The sequence below is a fragment of the Ambystoma mexicanum genome, chromosome 5p (genome assembly GCF_040938575.1).
Source record: "Ambystoma mexicanum isolate Mex_15411 chromosome 5p, UKY_AmexF1_1, whole genome shotgun sequence".
NCBI lineage: Eukaryota > Metazoa > Chordata > Amphibia > Caudata > Ambystomatidae > Ambystoma > Ambystoma mexicanum.
In genome coordinates this window covers 1,340,312,615-1,340,336,127 of record NC_090930.1, presented here as the reverse complement: position 1 = coordinate 1,340,336,127, position 23,513 = coordinate 1,340,312,615, and the positions used below count along the sequence as shown (strand labels likewise).

Sequence of the window (23,513 nt, the reverse complement as noted above, 5' to 3'; positions counted from 1 at the left end):
GCATTTTCTCCCACTATCTAGGAATCTCAGATCTAAGCGTGTTCCTCCATTGCCTGCCATCTGCGATTCCTAGAATCCCCTTTACCCAGGAAAACCCAGCAACCACCGAAAGCAAGCAACAATAGCCAGGACACTGCCCAAGTTAACTAGGAACCCGTCACCCTCCTCCCAACTGCGCTGCCCTCTTCCAATGCATAGTGCCCTACCAGAGCCCTGCTTAGACAGGCCATCCATAGACAGAGGAACAACAGAACTTAACCCACTAATTGGACAACCACCCATAGAGGGCATCCAGCTAACGCATTGCAAGAGGATAAGAGCCTCTAACCCAAACATCGCAAACCCAGGACAGGGTACACGCCTGCATCAGCCAGGTAGATAGACCACTAGAGTAACACAGAGGAATACTGCAACTCCTCAACAGGCCTGTCAACTAGGCGGACAACCTACCAAACACCCAGGATAATTGAAGATGCTTGAGCACAGAAACGCAAAGACAAAGAGAAAAGGAAAACCTGCAAACCCAACTCTAAAACCTCAACCTTCCGCATACAACTCCCACACAGAAACTCACAGAACCACATTGTTGCACAGCAATCCGCACATACTTCACCACACTGCAACAACAGACTAACAACACATAACCAATCACAATAGCACATAGGAAGTCGCACCAACCCGAAAACAGCTCTTAAACTCAGCGAACGGTCAAACCCAACTGAAGCTTCCAACAGGACATTACAACTCTCACTTTCCTATTCGCACTACACCCTACTAACTCCCCCACCTTCCTTTTCACGCCCTCCTTTTGAGATCCGCCAGAGCGCCTGGGGACTACTATGGTGGTGACGGTGCACAGTACACATACCTTTAACATTAACATTAAAATGTACAAATGCCAACTTAAGCAAAATTTGCAAGGTTCGGTGTAAATGGAAATGCATCCTTCCCTATGCTAAACACACTTCAGTGACTCAGAACTCTGGCTGAGCCTTTCACATCTGACATATCATGCTCAAATGAGCTCAGCTCATTGATCAGAAAAATCGATCTTTAGCTGCATGTTTTCCTCTGAACGGTTTGCCTGGTTTTTAAAATGTTTTAAATGTTTGTATATATCAGATCTGATCAAGTGTCAAACCAGTGTGTTTTTTTAAGGTGCTTGTGGTTCATCTTTTGAAGCTGGGAACTCATTTAAGATATTAATGTTACATTATAATATTTGAAAATGCAATTGTAGTTACAATCGCCCGCCTGACCTTCTTTGCCTGACCCTGTGATGTCGGGAGCGACGCGGCACCATAACGAGGCTGGTGCCTCGTTGCTAAGCTACTAGCCGCATTTAGTAGTGGCCATATACGCCGGCAGGCGGAAACGCCGGCGGCCGCCTACGAAGGCCCATACAAAGGCCCCTGTTTGCCCCCAGTGAACCCCAGTCTGCGCCTACAACAGCTACCTGAGGAGAGGGCAGGAGCCCCTCCTCTTCCTCGCATCAGAAGCCGGAGCGGGGATCAAGCCATGCGGACGCACAGCTTCAAGCTACACCTTACCCTTCTTCCGAGTCCTCCGCCTTGGTAAGGCCCTTTTGCCCTCATTCATTCGACCTACGCAAAAGCACCTTCCTGCACTCCCAACAGAGCAGGCATCGCTGAAATCGCCGCCTGACCTTCTTTGCATGACCCTGTGATGTCAGGCGCGACGCGGCACCATAACAAGGCTGGTGCCTCGTTGCTAAGCTACTAGCCGCATTTAGTAGCGGCCATATCCGCCGGCAGGCGGAAACGCCGGCGGCCGCCTACGAAGGCCCATACAAAGGCCCCTGTTTGCCCCCTGTTCGCCTAACTGTGCGCATAAAGAACATTCACATAATCTGAATTCCAGACCCTTCGGTGAGTGCTCTTATACTGTCTGCACTACTTCCGCACGCTGTGAAAATATGACCCTACAATAACATGCTATAACCTTTTAGCATCAAAGTAAACACTGTAACCTGTCTCATCAATATATCAGGTTCAGGCCTATGTTACGGCATTGTCTGTACTTTACAGAGCAGAACAACGTGTTTACCAAGTATCTGGGACCAGCCTACTGTGTAACATTATTTAGTAACCTTTGTCGCCACATTGTCCTAATGAGTTCAGGCCTATTTTATAATGACCTACTGTACTACTATCTTAATGAGTCCAGGCCATACTCCACCATCTGCGCTCAGACCCTGGTTAGACCAGCTTATTCTGACTTAACACAGCAGACTGATTATATTATTTCTTAGCTATGGTAAGTGTCCTACCCGAACCCAGGCGCTGCCTAATTCAGCATTTTGTGCTATTCTGGACTTAGATGCCACCACACTGCATCATATGTTGCACCTTATGGTCGCTAATAGACCACATCGGATCTGTGTTGTGTCTCATAGTCGCTAATAGACCAGATCTGATCTGTGCTGTGCCTCATAGTTGCTAATAGACCACATCTGATCTGTGCTGTGCCTCATGGTCGCTAATAGACCACATTTGATCTGTGTTGTGCCTTATGGTCGCTAATAGAGCACATCTGATCTGTGTTGTGCCTCATAGTCGCTAATAGACCACATTTGATCTGTGTTGTGCCTTATGGTCGCTAATAGACCCCATTTGATCTGTGTTGTGCCTCATGGTCGCTAATAGACAACATCTGATCTGTGTTGTGCCTCATAGTCGCTAATAGACCACATTTGATCTGTGTTATGCCTTAAGGTCGCTAATAGACCACATCTGATCTGTGTTTTGCCTCATAGTCGCTAATAGACCACATTTCAACTGTGTTGTGCCTTATGGTCGCTAATAGACCACATTGGATCTGTGTTGTGCCTTATGGTCGCTAATAGACCACATTTGATCTGTGTTATGCCTTATGGTCGCTAATAGACCACATTTGATCTGTGTTGTGCCTTATGGTCGCTAATAGACCACATCTGATCTGTGTTGTGCCTCATAGTCGCTAATAGACCACATTTGATCTGTGTTGTGCCTCATGGTCGCTAATAGACAACATTTGATTTGTGTTGTGCCTTATCTGTAGTTACTACTGTACTTTACTACTGTAGTGCCTATCTAGTGCCTACACATACGTTAATTGAATACACTAACTATTCTTGCTAGTAACCTATGAACCTCACTACCCCCATCATTAGAGCCAAGTCACCCACAATGGCCACACTTAGAGGCGCCACTCTAACTATGGCTACCCTCCTCCCATTGCTCCAGAATATCTCACCTCAGAACCACGCCCACACAACCCTACCACTTTACCCAGATCTACTATCTCCAATAGATTGGATAAACAGATTTGCCCGCCCACCTTCACCCTGCATACCCTGTCCCACACCCCTTAGAAACATAAGACTAGGTTCTCGCCTTGTTGCACCTACTACCACATTCCTGCACACAGCCCCACCGACCTTGATTAGAAATGATAGACTCAGCTATCACACTAATCTTGATACAAAACTCAGCAGAATGCTCACCAATCAGACTAAGAACCCCAAGCAGCCTACCTCACTTACTGACCTCCCACCGAGTCACAACCCTGCAATACCTCACTCGCCACCACACACGAAAGCCAACCCTCCACAGACCTCTATCAAGGGAGCTCTCATCAACGCTCGCTCATTGGTAGCCCACGCTACTGATGTCGCCGACATTAGCTCCACTAACCACCTAGACTTTATCGCTATCAGGGAGACCTGGCTCCACCCAGCAGCCGGTCCCACAATAGCTCTAGCCACTCCGGACAACTACAACATCATCCGAGCTGTCAGAAAAAATGGAATAGGAGGAGGAATAGCAATTATTGCGAAATCCTCCCTAAACATCAGAGAGGTAACCAGCACAACACTACCCTCAGCCGAACTTTTATCTGTCAAACTCACATTATCTGACACACAAACCATCCTGATCCATATCATATACAAACCCCCAGGACCCCCCTCTACCTTTGAAGAGGATATCTCTCTCTTACTCACTACCAATTTGAAACCGAAATCCTAAATCATCATTCTGGGAGATTTCAACTTGGGACTCAATGACCCCAATGACAACCAGGCCACTTCCCTTAATGACACGATTACTCATTTAGGCTTCACCCAACACATTATTCAACCTACACATACAAAAGGAAGATCCTTGGATTGGCTTGCAGATGCCAATTGCAACCTCTCACTGACTGACATCACTCCCTATGCTTGGACTGACCATCACCGTATTAGCTTCTCTTTACCTATATCCTTACCATCTACCACACGACCCACAAAGTTACATCAAATAATCTCCAGAAATAACCGCAACATCACTATAGAGAACCTCAAACCTCTCCTCGCGCCTATCAGGAAAGCTAATCTACCGATGCAAAATGACAACCCAGCAGCCAACAACGAAAAGCCAAACCTATTGCCCACTCCAACAAATGGTTCTCAGCAGAATTAAAAGCTCTCCGCAATATTAAAAGAACTGCAGAAACTAGCTGGAGAAAAGCCCCTTCTCTCTCCACTAAAGACAAATTCGCTTCAGCTGCCTCCACCTACAAATCCGCCATCTTAAATGCCAAAAAAGAGATCTATAACGTGAGAATGCAAAATGCCAAATCTGGCTCTAAAGAACCTTTCTCTATACTAAGAGAACTTGAATCACCATTGCCTCCTACAGAGGACTGCATCAAAGACAAGGCCTGGTGTAACAATATCCAGCTCGCCCTCGCTAACAAATTTGCCCTCCTACAAACTAAGATAGAAGCAAAAAAAGCTAGCCTTTCCTCCAAGCAGAACCCCAGCAGCAAAATAAACCACACCACCCCTAATTGCCCCTTCTTCCACTTCTCACCAGTCACAGAAGAGGAAGTAATCAAGAAAATAGCCAGTCTCAAACCATCCAACTGCAAAGCTGACATTTGTCCCGCATCTGTCATCAAAGACGGTGCTAATGAGCTAGCCCCTCTTATCACCTCTCTGATCAACTCCTCCTTCAAAAACTCAGTGGTCCCCAACAACCTTAAAGAAGCGTGGGTCCTACCCCTGCTCAAAAAACCTAACCTATATCCCAACATCCCCACAAACTACAGGCCCATCGCCACAGTCCCATTTCTTCTCAAAATCTTGGACAGGGTAGCCTATCTCCAAATACAACAACATTTGGAAGACAACAACCCACTAGGCCTGCGACAACCCGGCTTTAGACCAAGGCACGGGACTGAAACTGCCCTCTTGGATCTAAAAATCCAAATGGATGATGCCAAAGACAAGGGCAAACTGGCCATCTTGCTCTTGTTGGATCTCTCCGCCGCCTTTGATCTGGTTGACCACCAGATCCTCACCCAACACCTCTCCTCGGCTGCTGCATTCTCTCAGAATGCCACTAATTGGATCCAGTCATTTCTGTCTGACAGGTCGACTAGAGTCTTCGCCCCACTGCGGCTGCGGAACCTATCCCAATCACATGTGGAGTGCCCCAAGGCTCTTGCATTTCCCCCACACTCTACAACATCTTCACGAAGCTAATATTTGACCGTCTTGACGATCTGGGTGTCAGCTACACTAATTATGTCGACGACACCCAGGTCCTCATCACGCTCACTGGTAGCTATGAAGAAGATGTTGCAAAGCTTAATGATATCTACTTAGAAATCCAAGCCTGGATGGCCACACACAGTCTTTGCCTAAACAACGATAAAACAGAACTGCTTATCGTAGGCTCCCAGGCTCGCCTCAACAAATTGGACCAAAGATACCAATCCTTTACCATCGATGGCAACATCATAAAAGTATCCAAAGAGGTCAAAACACCAGGTGTATACATCGACTCTACCTTGTCACTAAAGAAACAAATAAACTCTACCATCTCAGCTACCACATACACCAATAAATTGATCAATGCCTGTAGGCCTTTTCTCTCCACCTCTAGTTGCCTCACCCTATCTAGAGCGCTGATTTTGTCTAAATTAGACTATTGCAACATACTCTACTTAGGTACTACCACAAAAAATTTGAACAGGCTCCAGATCCTGCAAAATAATGCACTAAGATGTGCCCTCAACCTCCCGCGCAAGCTGCACATATACACGGTTAGCAAAGAAGTCCACTGGCTCCCAATCCTCGACAGAATTAAGCTAAGAACCCTGGTCATCGCCCACAAGTGCCTGTCACGTTCTGCCCTACGCTACCTTTCAGACAAATTCTCTAGACACTGCCCCATTAGACCCACCAGAACTCCTTACCTGCACCAACTAAAGATACCCAACTATAACCTAAAAACAGCAGGAGGCTCTAGTTTCCCAGTGCTCGCAGCACAATGTTGGAACACCCTCCCTCCTACAATTAAATTGGAAACCGCGTTCTGGCCATTCAGAGCCACGGTAAAATCGTGGCTACTAGCCTAAACATCTAGACTCTCACCGACACGACCGGCCAGCCACCTCTCTTTACCTGTAGTAATGTTTACTCTATCTACAGCCTACTCAGGACCAACCTGTAACCCGGTCCTCACTCGCCACTGTAACTACGTTGTGCCTATTCTCTGTACATTCTATTCTCTGTATATTGTACTCTTGTATGTAAACACTCAGAGCCTGGACTAATGTATGCTCTGTCTGTTGTATTATGATGCTTGTGTAACGATATGTAACTCTGCTGTGCACATGATTATGCGCCCAGCTACCTGAGGGTTCGGATGCTTTATAAATAAACAAACTAAACTAAACTAAACTAAACTAAACTAAACTAAACTAAACTAAACTAAACTAAACTAAACTGATGTATGCTTCTTGAGTGCATGTACTATCGTAGAGCTGCACATTCCTCTGCCTTGCAAAGACCATTGTGCTACAATTGTACAACAGTTAATATCATTGTGTTGTCATTTTTCTTCGACAGGATGAATGCCAGAACTACATCCGAGTGCTCCTGATCAGCGGTGACCGGCTTTTCACCTGTGGGACCAACGCTTTTACTCCCATCTGCACCAATCGCACGGTACGTTGTAACGCAGTACCACACCGAGCAATAAAGGGATGCTGTTATTCTATGGGATGATATAAGCAACCCAGCATAATGCACGCTCACTGAAGCTGTTTAGGCTTGCTAAAATAGGCACTGCTTTCTTCAAATGTGTGTGTTGCTGTTCCACTCTTTGAGGACACTTCAAGGCGAGGTATTTGGGTAATGCAGAAAATAAGAGGTTAGTCAGTGCCTTTCTTGGTTCATGCTCTGTACCGTGCCCGGTCAGTGGACACATCTACTGACACAGGTAAAAGATACTCTGGAGGGAGATTGTATTGGCTGGTTGTGAGCTACAGCAAATGTACACTATTAAGAGAAGTGATTATCAGCTGTGATAGAAGGTGCAAATGTCTAAGGAGAATGCAAGAAGAGGATTTTCCAAGAACATAGGATTGGTAAATCCTGATATAAAGGATAGAAAGACAAGGAGGATGCTAGATAGCCCTTCGTTAACTGGATGGAATGTACCAATGGCAAATGTAGAGGTGGCAAAGAGTAAGGTGTTCTGAGTAATGATGCACGATTGAGAGTGCATTAGCTGATGTTGGAGACTAGGGGGCTCCACACAGGTTGGCCGGTGCTGTAATAACGTGCCAGTATTAACGTATACTGGCACGTTACTGCACAGGCCAACTAGGAGTTTGCCTGTGAGGTGGCACAATGATGTATAGCTGGAGGTCATTCTGCCACCATATCGGCATAAATCACCGGTATTACAGGTGTTGGTAATACCGGCACCAGTAATACCATCAGACTCCACCAAAGGGACTCCATGGAATGGGAATTATCACCCTCTACCCCCAACTGTTATCTGGTGGACATTCCACTGGACCGAGTGGTAGCAACGGCAATACAGTTTGCTATAACAAAGTTTTATTAATTCAAAAGGCATAGTGGACTAATGTCTAACTTGCCCTATGCTAAGGTGGGATTTCCCTATCTAAAGAAAACTAAGGATAGTCTGCACCAGTTATGGTCCTACTAGGCCTTGTGGCATTCGGAGGTGCAAGTACATTGAGGAAAGTGCAAGGGAGGGACGAGGGTGGAGCAGAGGAGTGGACAAGTGCTGGTGGAGGGCCCAGGAGGGGAAGTGCTAAAGGGAGCTAAGGAGGAGAACCTCAGGCTAAGTGCAGGCGACACCCAAGGGTGGGATGCAGAGCCATCAAGCAGGGTCCATCAAGAACAGTGCAGAATTTGATCCTTGCAGCTACCGGGAGCCAGTTAGCCCTCACAACTAACTGCATACAATGTGTAGCAATGTCAGCATCAAAAATGAATAGTGTTCAAAGTAAAGTGCAGAGCTTCTTCTAGCTCTCGGCTTGTGATCAGCTCTCCTTCCTCAAGTTCAAGGCACTTCCCCAAGAGTTAAAATCTTCCAATTTTCAAACGAAACAACACAAGGGGTGCCTTTCACCAAGAGTTCAAATCTTCCAGCTTTCAAACAAAAACAATACAGGGGGCTTCTTTCCCCAAGAGTTCAAATCTTCCAGCTTTCAAAACAACACTTAACTTCAAAATCATAAAATGGTCTTTCTACAACACAGGCTTCTTGATAGGTGTTTTCAGTGCCTTTTCCTTTCAGGAGCACCTGGTCTAGGCGCAATTGTTGGACCACACGGTCCACCCATTACAGGTCACGCAACTGGTACTCCTCCTTGACTGCTGTTCCATTTAAAACCAGTTCACTGCTTCTCCACAGCAGCGATGCTCGCCTCAGTTACATGTGTCAAACTCCCCTGACACTGTATTATGGATTGTGTAGCCACCATGCACTTGTTTCACTTTCTTAAGTTCCCATGGCTCTTGCCAATGCTTGTTTATTTATAATATACAGTTCTCTAGACTTTCTTGGTTGTGGCAAGTGTTGGATTTCTCATATCATGCATACAACTGTTTCATGCTCCTTTGGCTCTTGCCAATGCTTGTTTGCCTCATGATACAGTTCTGTGCACTGTCTTGGCCCAAGGCTGCATTTCTCATACTGTGGAATGTTCTGATCCACTAGTCTCTGCCCTGCAACATCACTGTGTGCTGCTTTCATCAAAAACAACAGAATGGCCACCGAAAAGCCTTATGCGCGCTAAAAATCTCTGAAAAGTGCGCAGGGAAACCGGAAAAATAGGCTGCCAAATCTATTTTGCCTGTGTCAGTGGTAGAACAGGAGGCCACACTGCCAAAACCTGTCATTGGGCTGCCCACAGAGTGAAATGGAACTGCCTAAAAAGGCAGTGCTTTGTTGCCAAGAAAACACAGAAGTGCTCTAGAATCTGTCTTTCCTTGGCTGTGGAAATTGCAAAATAATGGTTCCCCAAACATCAGAAAAAATCCAACATCTTTGTTGGGTGTTAACCATCACCTTATTTAAGGAATCCCCATAAGCACAATGTCAGGAGAAGCACATTTAATCACAAGAAAATCCACACTCAAAAAGGTGCTTGTCTGGGAAAATATGTTAGATATGGGCACAGTACCGCCGCTCGCCTGTGTCAAAGCTGTCATTTGCTTATACTGGCAGTTTAAAACTTGTGTCTTAAAATCAAATTGTGGAAAAGAAGAGACTTGCCATCACAAGCAATATAGGTTGCTACTATGCAATCTCTATGTTTTAAAAAGACTGGAATTAAGAGATCTGTGTGTATATTTGTTGAAAATGTAAAGTTTATTTAGAAAATACAATTTTAATCAAAGTGTTTTAAAGTGAAATGATACCAGCCAGAAGACTTCAAAAGCACATTCCAGAGTTTGCTCCAACAAAGGGTGCCTTACTTTTGCTCTCTGCCCAGGAACTATCATTTAGATGTTAATGAAAGGAGGGGGGAATTTTGCTCTGCTTCTCTGGGAGAGAGACAATTGGCTTCCTGGACTGAAAGGGAATGCAAGTTCAGGTGTCAACAGAAACAACTGCCAGCAGGAAGAGAGCGCTGGACTGCTCTGGGCCCAGCAAACCATGGGGGCAGGACTAGACAGATATGTGTATCTTAAACCACAAGGAAATATCTTTTTGAAAAAAGACTCGTAGAGAACTGTGCAAAATTTGGAAAAATCTGTAAATTATGGGTTGTTAACATGAAAATTCTGATCACAGTTTGAAACTACTCTGAACTCTGTGCGATGTTCAAAGATAGGACTACCGAATTGTTGATGTTGTAGCAATTGGGATAATGCTAGAAATATGAAACTTCACAGGATTATGCCCAGATGGCATGCGCATATATCTAGAAAAATGTGTACAGATCTTACACTGGGTAACCAACCAAAAGCGCGAAAAACTGTCAAATCTGAACTAAAGCTCTCACAGAGATAGGACTCGGACGGATACTTGCTCTACTAAATCTGTGATGTGAATATGTATTGCTAGAAAACTGGTGATATTGTAAATATTATTTATGTGAAAAATAGATATACTGTACAGAAACAAAGGGGAGGTACTTCCTGGTTTGTAAAATACTGCATCATCATGAAACCATGTGTTCCTTCTCAAATCAGAAGAGAGGACCGACCTTAACCAATAGGATTCCTAGATGATGTGCTTAGTATAATTCAGCCTACCCACACCTTTGGGAAATACATAAATAGGGACAGTTTAGGACCTAGAGGGACACACAGATTCACCCATCAACTGACTTACTGGCGAAGCACTCTGCAGGAGAACCCAGATCGAAGACTCCAGAACATTGAAAGCAGAGAGGCCTAATTCCAAAGCTGAACCATTCTCAGTTTGGCCTTTAAAATCTTGAAACCTGATTTTAACCCCAGACTTCCAAGGGGAACCCCACAAAAGAACTGCCGGGCATGCTGTTTCCGCTTTCTTGCCAAGAACTCTTGCTAGAACCCAGAGATCCAAACCAGTAGAGCAGAGCTGTAACCTGATAGCTGCAACCCAGAACCAACCCATCAGATCCAGTTCAGAGGCCGTACAGTGTCCAGAGTGCCGTGCTGAGTGCAGAATCCGGGTGCCCTGAATCCTGTCTGGTGGGCTGGCAGAATTCCAGTCCAGAACCCTTTGACCAGATCCTGGCGCGCCTATTCCAAACCATAGTTGTGAGTATCTATAGCATATAATTGTCCATAGCCAGTATATTATCCTTAAGTAATCCTATCCAACCAATTCTATCATATCCAGAACTGCATTGTAGAATCTCTTTTGTTTTCCAAAATCTTTCCCTCATCCATATAGTCCTTTGTTAATGGTAGTGATAATATCATCTTTGCGCTATTATATTTGCTGAAGAAAGAAAAGTGTCTCGGCGGGCAAAAGTCAGAACAGAGCCGCCACTGATCTGGTGGCTGTCCGGTGGGGTATCTTTTTTATCTTCATAGACTCCCTAGTGTAAAAGAAATTCTTGTTTGTAATTCAAAAGCGCATGTTCCATTTGAAAATCTTGACTCTTTCTGAAAAAAACAACCTCTACTAAAACCTTCATAACTTCTGAACCGTGCATGCTAGAAACAAAATGTAAGTGTCAAATTGAAGCTAACATCGCCAGCTTTCAAAGGAATCAACCGCATTCCAACTTATAGTTTTGCCGCAATCGCATTTCTCACGCACTGAAAAGTTTGCCACAAATTTGCGGTTGGCTCAATTTCATCACGTGTAAAATAGCTATTCTTTGCAAATGACCTCAGAATTCAGTTTTCAATCTGCTAGTTATTCAATCATCATTGCTAGTGTTTACCCGAAACTATACAAAGCGGCTCCCACTAGTTTTAAATCCAATTTTGAGAATTAAATCAATTTTTCAGTGTTTTTCCCATTCATTCAAAACCACATTCCAAAGCATTTGACCTGTTTGAAATCATTCCTGTTTCTCTCTATGCTTGCTGGGGGAATTGGGATTGAAACCGTATTTGTTGAGTGTGTATTTCCTGAAACCTGTGTTCTCTTCTTCCATCTCTATATTGCATATTGGGGGGAACTGAGTAGTGTGCAGGGGAAAAGAGTGATTGGATTGCATTTCATTGAACACACAAAAGTATGATTTCTTTGCTGCATTAATTTCCTTTCATTGCATTTGACTGAACCCACACAAAGTTGTATTCCTTGCTGCATTCTTTTTCTTATCCATACTCATTCTGATTAAATAGATTGTTGATTGTAACATCACCCATTGGTGATTATTGTATAAATATTAAATAGTGTGATAAATATATTGTTCAAATCCATAAAATAAATCTTTTAACTTTGCAAAACAACCTGCTTCTTGGTTCAGTGAGACAGGGGGGGATTCAAAGAGAGGGGCATGATATAAGGGTACATCATTCAGAAATAAAAGAACTTATAGACACACATATATAATTAAGGGTCCCAGCTGTGCATCACACGCTATGCATTGACTCAGGTGGAGTGCTGGGTTGAAATCACTTACAATACCATGCATACAACTCTCTGCTCTCTTGTCTTTGCTTGCAATTGTTTTCAGTTAATGCACTACATTGTTTCAATGCAGTTCAAAAAGCTCCTTTCAATTAGCTTCACAATCTTTCTTTCACTCCTCTCAAAATGTATGAGTGTTCCATACTTGTTTTAATTTCGTTTGGTATTCAAAATGCCTTCACATATGCTTTAACTTGTTTTCACTTTTATAGCAATGCTGGTTTTCAATGTATTTTAATGTTTATAGTGTCATTTCGATCACTGCATGCCAGTCCTGTGTTCCACCTTCCTGGATGCACTCACTGGTCGATCTCACAGCTCCTTGCAAGGTTCTCCACCGCCATGGGTTTCTGTCACTCTGTGTGGTCACTCGCGTGTTCTCCCAGCGTTCTTCTTGTGGCTCGCACACAACCAGCAGTGCTTCCTCAGCGAAGCAGGACACACACAACCGTTTCCCTCGGTCCTACCAGTCACCTTCTCATGGCTTGCCACTGGCCTCCAGTGTCCTGTACCTTTGCTTCCCACTGCATATGCTCTGCACTTTTCCATGGGTCTCATGCACTTTTCCTGTCAGGCCGCCACACATGAGAGTTCTGCCTGCACCCAGCAATTCATGGACGTTCTCCTACAGCTGACTCAATTTCATTCGGGCTTCCATCTTTTAAAGCTCACGCCTCCATTTTCATGCCAAAAAGGACTAGACTGCTCACCATCAAAGCGGTAGTCCTGCTTTGCTCTTGTTTTCCTCCTCCTCATCCCACAAATTGTCTGGGGTTGATGAATGTTTGTTTTCACAAAGTGAGGATGTGTTCTAGGTGTCCTCTTCTTTATCCCAGTAGCATACTTGTGTGTGTTGGGGAATGGTTGGGGGGAAACATAGGGAAAGGGCTGACAAAAGCCTATAAAGGCTGGAGGGATGGATGGTTCATGGTGAAAGGGAAATGGGGGATACCATACCTCACCTAAGGACGTCCTCTCCTCCTCCACCCAGGTGATCCTCCTGCACATATCCACCTACAGGGTCGGGAACCAAATGAAATGGCCTTTCCCAGTCCAACTGAGAAAAGAATACCTGGGGAAAAGAAGTGAGGATGCACTCAGGTATCTCACAGCCCCTAGGAATGGAACCTCTGGGGTACCTATACAATTATATTGTAGAGAGCAAAACCAAAAAGAGAGAAGTGTTCTATTCTGTGTACAGAAAAGTAATACAAAAATTGCTATTTATTTATTTGTGTATGTAACTAAATGTTACTGGTATTTATGTAACATTTTCTTCCTGTGGTTTACAGTTAAGCAACTTGACAGAAATACACGATCAGATCAGTGGCATGGCTCGGTGTCCCTACAGTCCTCAGCACAACTCCACAGCCCTACTTACATCCAGCGGGGAGCTGTATGCTGCAACAGCCATGGACTTTCCAGGAAGAGATCCTGCCATATACCGCAGTCTCGGCGGGCTTCCTCCTCTCCGCACAGCGCAGTACAACTCCAAGTGGCTCAATGGTTGGTTATGCAAAAAGTTAAAAGTATTTCTTGTGGTTTACTTAAAATATGTGTACTACCTATATTGATAAAAAATATATACTTTTTGCATTAATGTATAATATTCACGCTATTTGAAGCAGCCTTAAGGGGTTAGGTATTGCTCCCAAAAACAGCCAAATAAATAAAACACAGTAGCGTCTTTTAGTTTATTAATAATTTGCTATAAGAGCCGGAGTAGACCAGGAAATATTAGTATTACATATTTTATCCCTCTGACCGACCTTACAGTTCTTAATATCACGCCTCTTTACAGAGCGTAATATATTGCGCTAAACCATTCTAGACCAATTGCTAGAGGGTCCTGAGCCTCTGGCTAAATATGTAGGTTTCTTTTGTTGAACATGCATCATTTTGTTGGTTTTCTTCACAGCTAATGCTCATGTGGTGGCCCTGTCGCTAGCTCCTTAGGGCCACCACATGGGGCACTTGGGCAGTCATCCATTCATCATCCAAATGCACCCTGTCTCCGATTTTTCAGCCAACATACCTTTAATGGAGTTAACCTTTAGCCGCTGTTGCATCAGTGCTCCTGTATGTGGTCTTATTTCCAGTCCAATGTTGTTATGTAGGCGAACCAGAGCCTGGAGCACTAAGTTTAGCGCTCGGAGTGAGCTTCCAATGAATGAGCCCTCAGAGTGAGAAGAATCCTCATCTTGAAAAGGAAGAGAGGAGCGAGTGCCATCCCTTATTTGCTCAGGGGTGCAACAAGAGACTCTAAGCTCTTCTCCTTCCTCTGAGAATAGTACATTTGGTGAGGCACTAAACCGATAACCCGTGAAATTTAAACCATGCATTTAAGAGGGGCGTGTTGTTTAGATCTCTGGGAGCTTTAAATGTATTTGTAGGATTTGCCCCGGTCTCCACAAGAGTATCCTGTGCCTCAAAAGCAATCACCTCCTGTCACCGTCTGGCAACTCTACCGGCATTAATTGGACCCACCTCGCTGTAAAGTTAACTGGTAAACAAACTCTACACCCCTGTTTTGACCTAAGATTTGCTTGCAGACCACTATTATCAGGACAAGTCAACTGCAGCTTAGGTTGAGAAGGATATACAAGGCTGGATTGGGCAGATTCACTCTCAGAATAGCCCAACCTCACTACAAGGGGCGTCCTGCCTCATACAGCCATATAGCCAACCTCACAAAGTTGCTAACAGGCCTCAAGAACTTCCAGGAAGCCTGGTCTGGGGTTTTGCTCCCGCAAGAGCCATGGTCAAAACCCAACCCTAAATAAAAGTGCCCAAATTTCCATCCAGCTTTCCTCTCTATAGAACCTGGTCATTTGTGGCCTTTCAATTGGAATAGGGGATTAAGTGAAAGGGCTTATCCCTGTAGTTCACTGGGCATGCATTCAACATTACCAGACTCACAGTGGCACCACGGTACTTTTTGAGGGCTTAAAGTCTGACCACAGCTAATCCTGAAACTGTGTTCATTGGCCTTAAACATCTTGTAGACAAGGACAAGCCTTGTTTCTCTGAAACAACTGCAGTGGCGATTTACCAGACGTGGTGTATTATAAAGATATAAAGGGAAGACGATATGGACATTTTGCTCTTTTTTTCAGGGAGCTGTGAACATGACAAAAATGCATTTCTGACAAATACATTTTGCAGAATTATTTTTGTTAATAGTGTTCCAGGTGTGCAAGCTGCACAGATACTAATTTCTCTTGCCAGTGAGTCTGTTTGGGAGTAAACTCACTTCTGTTTCACGCTCATTCTCTCCACTTTGACTGGTTGGCTGGCTGGTTTAGGGGCCCCTTCAGTGCTGAACTTTGGCCATGCTGGTGTTAGCGGTTTTTAAACATTCCGTCCCTGCACCATAGTCCTATAAGGTGGCCTTCTTATGACATATAGCACTATCCAAGCAACACGATGTATAATAGCCTTGTGGTAGCAGTCAAAGAATAGTAATATAATATAACATAGCAGATTGTGTGCCATACTTTGACTGCATACAGAAGGACAGATATATGGTCATTTTATCCTTACCTGCACTGAATGTTGCACATCCACCCCTGCCTTTCACACATTCTAATGAACTCAGCCTGCATAGTTCAGGCTATATTTTCTCACAATAAATGGTAATGTATTACTATACTCTCATAGGCTTCTTCCAACTAAGGCACAAACCTGTCTCCCCCATGAACTGAAATCCAGTTTAGCAGACACAACACAAAACAAACTCTTAATAATGTCCTTTTTTACATCAACATGCCAGGTTTTCAATTGTACTGTACTAGATTGACTACTCCATTCCCTTAACTTCTGGTACAACATTGACCTTTATACTCAGTCTGTTCTGGACTATGCCAGTCTTGGCTTAGGTTTGGAAGACACAGAATTAAAATTCTGGCATCTGACTTCGGCTACAACATTTAGAGATACCAGGGCAAATACGCAAGCAAAGTTCTTGGATTTCCCAAACACACTTTGAAGCTCCCATGCATCAAACATTACACAGTTTACAAACTTACATTCGTTCAAATCTTTCTTGTGAATACAACCCAACTTCTACAACACCTTAGGAGAAATCCTCCTCCCGTACCCTTTTACAGAACTATGGTCCTCCTTACTGGACTGACATGCATGCACGCTATCACAAGCATTTGTCCCAAGCTTCATCCCTCTAACCATGTATCATCCCTTGCCAGCTTTCGCCTCGACATATCTTCCCCTCACTCATTTGTTCTACTCCAGCAGACCACAGCCTGGACCCTACTGGCAGGGACATAGTATATCACACCATGGACAAGCACTGGTGCTCTAAAGCTACTTCAGTGGTGATTTGGTGCAGCATGAAAGAAGATTATTATAACATGACATATTGTGCTGCATCCTAACAGTATATTTTATGGAGGAAAGGACATGCACAGGATAATTAATGTTGTTCATGGTGTTAGGGAGAATTCTCATAAATGTGCTAATTCCCTTCACCTTAGAGACCCACAGCAACTTTGCTGGATTTTGAGAACTTGATGTTTTTACCTGGAAAGAGTGTGAGCCTTTTTTTCCCACTCTTTCATGTATTTTGATGTGTGTTTTACTCTCGTGTTCTTTGATTATGGAGTTTTAAGATAACTCCAGAGGCATCTTTCCATGTGTGTTACACAGCACCCTCAGTGCAGTGACACAGGGATGTCTTCTTTAGACTTCCAAAAGGTTTAAATACCTTCTCTGGGATAAACTACTGTTTCCCAGAGAATGTAAAGTTAAATTGACTTTACTAGTCTTTTTTAACTCCTAGACCCAGCACACACTATCTTCCTATAGAGTGATGTAGGGGTTACCTGGCATCCCCTGTGTCTAGAAACTCATGTAGCAGTCAAATGCTACCCTTTTCTATCGAAACGGCTGGTGGCAGTGGTTTTACAACTAGCTACCATGATGTTTCCCGACCGCGAACACCGGTAGCTAAGAATCGCGGGAGCCATGTTTTTCAAGATAGCGCTTTAAGCCCCTTTGTTTAAACAGGTCTCGGTCTTCTTTTTTCACCATTTCTTTTTTGAAAGGTCCTTCTAGAGTTTGTCTCTACGCGCCAAACTAGGTTTGGTCCCTTTTGTTTCTATGCCTGTGGCAGGCTTCAGGACTGAAGACCGCCTCTGGCCTCTGAGTGTCAGGGGTGGGCAGTAAGTGAGGGAGGTTCCCAAAACTCCCTGTGCTTAGTCTCCTAGAAGACCCAAATGCACTCTGGCATTATTGGCTGGCTGACTGTCCAGCAAGGACAGTCACCCTGCTGGGTGAGTGGCAACTAGGTCCGAATGAAAGGGAGAAAACTGTTTAAAAGGTGAGTCTCTTAGACTGGAAAGCAGAGTCGGCCACTGGAATGAAAGAACCGAAGACGAGCTGGAAGAGAACTGCTGCTGCAACTCCTGGACCGTTGGTTTGCCCGGTGAAGCCCTGCTGCAGGTCCGAATTGCCAAGTTTTCCTCGACAGAGAAGCCCCTTCAAGGACGACTTCTTCCTTTGAGTTGGTGGGACCAATCAACTCGTAAGCCACTTGGATATCATTCTCGAAGCTGGTTAGGATTAACCAGGGGGAAGGACACCAGTTTATGTGGTTGATGAACAGCTGCTCGAACTGAAGTGACTCAATTTTGTCAGTGTTTTCTGATGATCCCGTGCAGTGCAGGAGTCCCCCTACGTCCTCCCTCTTGTCCCCACGACTGGGGCTCAGGAAAAGTGAGATCTGCAGGAACTGCCAGGAACCAACATCTTCAGCTGCGTCTTTTGCTTCATATTAAGGGACTGTGCCAACCCGATTGAGAGACCGCTTCTCTCGCGGTGAAAGTTCGTGGAACTTCCCAATTTGCAGGCCTAATCAGCTTGTGACTCAACACATGATTCTTTTTTCGTGCAAGCTACTTCTGAGAACTTTTCCAAAGACTTTACTGTTTACTTCAAGAACCGCTCTTTCCTATCCAAGGCACTAGTTCATTGACTTTGGCCTAGGCCTATTGAACTGAATCGAGTCCTCTAGTGAACTGAAACTATTTGCACTGCCTAAGAAAGTCTTTGTGATCTATTCTGCTAACTTGTGCCTTTTTCCTCCCATTGAAAGTAACAGAAATGCCATTTTGCTCCTATTTCAGGGGAGCCTAAATTGTTCAGAAATGTATTGGTTTGGTATTGAAGTGTGTTTATGTATAATATTAAGTTGCCTCCTTCTAGTGAATGTTTTCTAAATGATTGTGTAATAAATTAATAAGTGTTTTACCAAGAAACTTGAGTGTCAGTGTCTATTTGAACCACTGTGATTGTAAGACCTCTGTGTAACCTCTTGTACTACTCACATTCCCTCTTGAGATAAGCCTGGCTGCTCAGCTCGCTACCACAAACTGTGTAGTACAGACTTATACCAAAGGTTGGTTTTGGCTTGCACATGTAGTCCTAATTGTATGTGGTGGTCCCAGAGGGTACTGCCTGCAATTTTGCCTAACACTGGTGGCAGCGGTGGGATAAAGTATAGATGTTCCATTGAGAGTGCTGCTTTTACTTTTGTTCAAATAACCTTCACAAGGCTAAGCACCACTAGAAAAGCAATTCTTTTATAAAGCCAAATGTGGAGAACTTCAAACAGGAAGCCCTGATCATTCTAACAGTAGATCAACTGAAATATATGTGTAAAGTCAGGTCTCTCTCTGTTAAAGGAAATTGATTGAGAAATTGTTGAATCATCAAAGACTGGGAGGTAGAGCTATAACCCCTAACCCCTCAGCAAATGCTGATAGTGTTGATGAGGATGATAATGATTCAGAGTCTAACTCTAATGTTATTGATGAACTAGAAGAGTCAGGGGAGTTTCAGGATGTGAGCCCCACTGCACCTCCACTGAAATTGTAAATGTTCTAAATGAACTAAAAACAATACAACAAAATAAGGTGGAACTACTGATTTAAAGCGCGTTTGGAATGGGACATTGGAAAACGCTTTTGTAAATCAGGCACAGAGTCTCTGGTCTTTTGAATGACAGTTACCTAAGACATTTTGGTAGACTATTATTGTGTTGTTCTTTATACATATACGGCCACGATCAATTATACGAAAGCAAGTGTTTTCACAGTTTGTACATGGTTTCATGAACGGTGTGAAGGACATTAGTTTCGCACCCGTTACATTTTGATCTATTTATCCCAACAGATCAAGACATGTGTTTTTATATGATTTCTGAGAAAGTAAATGGAGGCAGGAATGTAATACGCCAAAGAAAAGAGGGGAATTAAACCTGGCACTGGGCTCGGCTGGCCAGTTATCCATGTTTGTTTTTTTTCATAATTGGGTCTGCGTGGGTTTTACATCAGGCACTCATGCAGATAGAATTGGTGTCTGTGTTGACATTGTCTGGAGAATATATTCAGCGTTTGTTGCATGTAAATGACTTCATCAGAAGCCACTGTGTCCCCACTGCAATAAAAACATATGGAGATTGTAAGTGCCAGATGGATTGGAGAAGAAATATTTGCAAGGGCCTCTTAAAGTTTTTAGTATTTTATTTTATGCAGGTGTGGGTGTGCGGGCGATTTATATAGATGTATAGCGGATACATTGTAGTTATGCTTATATTTGCTTTCTTATAAGAGTAGCACCCATTGAGATGCAGATAACTGTGAGGCAGTACTAGGTGTCAAATAATGATTTATATAGTCTCTACCCATTAATTAGTCTCTCAAACAATACCGCCCTTATTTTAACTGGGGCGGAGTGGCAAATGAAGACATACATGTGAAGCATAATGCATTTACACCTCCATTTCGTGCTCTGCCCCATTTACCTGCTGAAACAAATTCTTCTCTCCCTTTGCCCATTCCAATTGGTGGACATTTACAATTGCACGCAGAGTACCCCATGGTGCATAAGTGCTAACATTGGTGGTCCCCTACGTACAAATGGTGCCTCATGTAAAATGAAGTGGCAAGAGTGAACATCACTGATATCTGTGTGTGGAGTGGTGTGTGAAAACCTCACCTCACCTCACTTTTCACACCTCCACCTCTGCTGATTTCACCTCTCAAAGGGGACTTGCGAAGTCGAGGATGGGTTGGCTGCAGGAGCAAGGGACAGGCAGCCAGATCCATCAGGTACATTCAAATGGCTGGCACGTTCCCAATGCTTGAAAGCTCAATGTACCAATGATATGAGGGGCTGTGTCATCATCTTGCAAGCATGGGTTTAGTAAGCACCTCTGTGGTGGCAAGTACGTTCATTTTATTTTAAACTAACAGTACCAACCTGCGTTGCCCGGGTATACACGTGGGGGTCTGCTATAGCCATGTGTATGTATTATTGTGTCATAACTTTCTATTTTGAAAAATCGGAAAATCGTCAGTCTCCCGAAATCCCCTATACGGTTAGCACAGGGCCCGACCACGCTCCACCCCTGTGCAAGGCGAATGGGTGGGGTTATCACATTTCACTATTGCCAGTACACCCCAGACTGGTATGCCGCCTTGTATCCTAACTTCCTATTTATAGAATAGTCACAAAATTGGCAATCTCCCAAAACCGCCTATACTGATTGCACAGGGCCATACCCCGCCCTGTGCAGGGTGAATGGGTGGAGTTGGTCAGATTTCCCTATCGCCACTACACCCTAGACTGGCATGCCAACCTCGGGCCAAAATGTAAGCCCACCAACTGTTGTGGGGCTGGAGCCAACATTTGCAAAATCAGCAATCTCTCGAAACTGCCTATACTGTGCAGGGCGAATGGGTGGGGTTGGTCAAATTTCACTATTGTCAGTACACCCCAGACTGGTGTGACGACCTTGGGACAGCATTTCATCCCACCAACTGTTATGGGGCTGGAGCCAACCCTGAACATGCAAACAGACTTTCATAAATATATATACAGATTTCCAAATTTAATAAAGAGGCAGAAATGTTAAATAAAAATAATAAAGTGAAAACCCATTTAAAACATAAGTGTTGTTATTTGTGGCAATGTAATGATGTCACCATACAATAATACAGGGTTAGGCATACCCATCTGATTTTTAAACGAGGACAATGACTAATTAAAGAGGAAAAATGGCTCAAGATCCCACCGTACATAGAAGTAGTATATACAAGGGGACATGAGAGATGGTGGCGAGAGGGAGAATGGAAGTCATAATCATGTGATGGAAAAGGTAACAACCTCCATGTGACAAATCAACTGCCGGGGTACCAGTGGTCCAGGGAGGAATATCGGTTTCTAAACCATCCATCACTCCACATCTCTAGTACAGCAGAAGGGATTCAAACAGATTGGAAACACAAGCAAATTATAAACCTCATTGTCCAATATTGGTAACGTGGACGGAATGGCAGGATTATCTCCGAACGGTTGTGGATCATTGGTTAGTTGCAACAAAGTGAAAATACAATTATTACCTAATGATAAAAGGGACTAACCAGTCACGGTTGTATAAACATATCTACTTTATTATTATCACAACAGACAGTTCTAGCACACTACACAATACATCCCACCCCAGGAATGCAGAGGGCAGACAGTTTCAAAGAAGGAAAATGGATGCACTCTGGATACAGACAGTAGGGTAGTTGATATACTAATTAGTTGCAACAGTTCAAGGGTACTTGGTTTCGGCACAAAGGGAGCAACGGGTCATAAAATTTCACTAGGGGCTTTCAGAGAAGGACGAGGGGGATAGAACCACATGTACCTGATGCTTGTAGATGTTCTTGGTGATCGACAGAGTCGAGCTGGTTTTAGGACTCTTTGCAGCTTCTGTGACAGATTTTAAGGTGGGAGACATCTGCGGGTATCAGGCGACATGCAGTTTGTCCTGAAGCTGGACGGACAGCTGCATGCTGGCATACATGGCGGCTCAGGGTCAAGAATAGTTTTCTCAGTGCTAGTCATTGGTTATGAAGCACTGGTCAAGGTGTCTTGGATGGCTTCAGCTCCTTTCATGTAACCACAGTCAGCAGTGGGTCAGTTGCAGCTCGACTGGCTCTAAAATGTCTTTTAAAGCGGGTGCCGGTAGATGCTTGTCGATGCAGTCCTCCTAGCTTCTTCACTGGGCTTGTTCCATCTTTTAAGGCGGATGGCCCAAAGCTGAGGAGAGTGTTGCAGGCAGCTGCTTTGTCCTTTGTTTGGTTAAGAGACTCTCTGACACTTCCCACCTAGGAAGCTTGCTGCAGGGGCTAGCAGGACTCGCTGTGTACTGGCTGGCTACCAGTTCTGGAGCTGCTGGAGAGTCCTCTAGTCCTTGCCACCACCCTATTCTGAATATTCTTAAATGAGAAAGTGGTGGAATTAATTGACTTGCAAGTAGATTCACCTTTTCTTGGCACTGAGAAAACACTGATATTATTTGCGGGTGAGGCGATGCTATTATCTAAAACAATCAGTGGTCTACATAAACTGATGGATAGATTTACAACACTTTGCAAAAACAAGGGCCTTGAACTTAACATTAACAAAACAAAACCAATGACATGCCCACATAGGAATAATTCTCACAAAAATATTAATCTTAGAATTAAGGGTCAAGAAATACAAACATTTGATTATCTGAACATATGTTTCGAGTGGATTGTGTCCTCCAACGTATTCCTCATCTTAGATGTATTCCATCCAGCGTTGCTGCTCTTCGGAAATGTTTTCGGCAGAGGGCGCCATGAGTCGATGTCATCGAGTCGATGGTCCCTCGAAGGCCTCCGTCAAGGGTGACGTCATCGGGTGTATAAGTAGCACGCATGGCGCCCATTGGCCTCAGTTCTGTTTTTCCGCAGTTACGTTGCTTCAGACATTCGGCGTGCCTCGAGTTCTGTGAAGAAATATAATATAAACAAGAAGAAATATGTCCTCGTCATCGACGCCGACCACGACCCCGAGATCGGTTTCAAGAAATGCAAGTCGTGCGGCTCAAAAATGTCGATCACGGACCCGCACCGCAAGTGTTTGTGGTGCCTCGGAGAAGGCCACGACATGGAGGCCTGTTCGAAGTGTCAGGCGATGACGGGAAAGGCCTTGCGAGAAAGCAGAGGAAAGCTACAGGTAGGTCGGAAGGATCGAAAAGCCTCTAGCGTCGAGTCGAGACCCCATGAGGAGAAA

General features: G+C 44.2%; 1 protein-coding gene across 2 annotated transcripts in view; it reads left to right on the top strand.

Moving 5' to 3' along the window:
* Positions 1 to 23,513, top strand: part of SEMA5A (semaphorin 5A) — a 2,281,219-nt gene that overhangs the window by 1,169,857 nt on the left and 1,087,849 nt on the right. For both annotated transcript variants that reach the window (XM_069613729.1, XM_069613730.1), the window contains 2 exons: positions 6,902 to 7,000; positions 13,694 to 13,907. In XM_069613729.1, the coding sequence (XP_069469830.1) occupies positions 6,902 to 7,000; positions 13,694 to 13,907 (313 nt within the window). The remainder of the gene's footprint in view (positions 1 to 6,901; positions 7,001 to 13,693; positions 13,908 to 23,513) is intronic.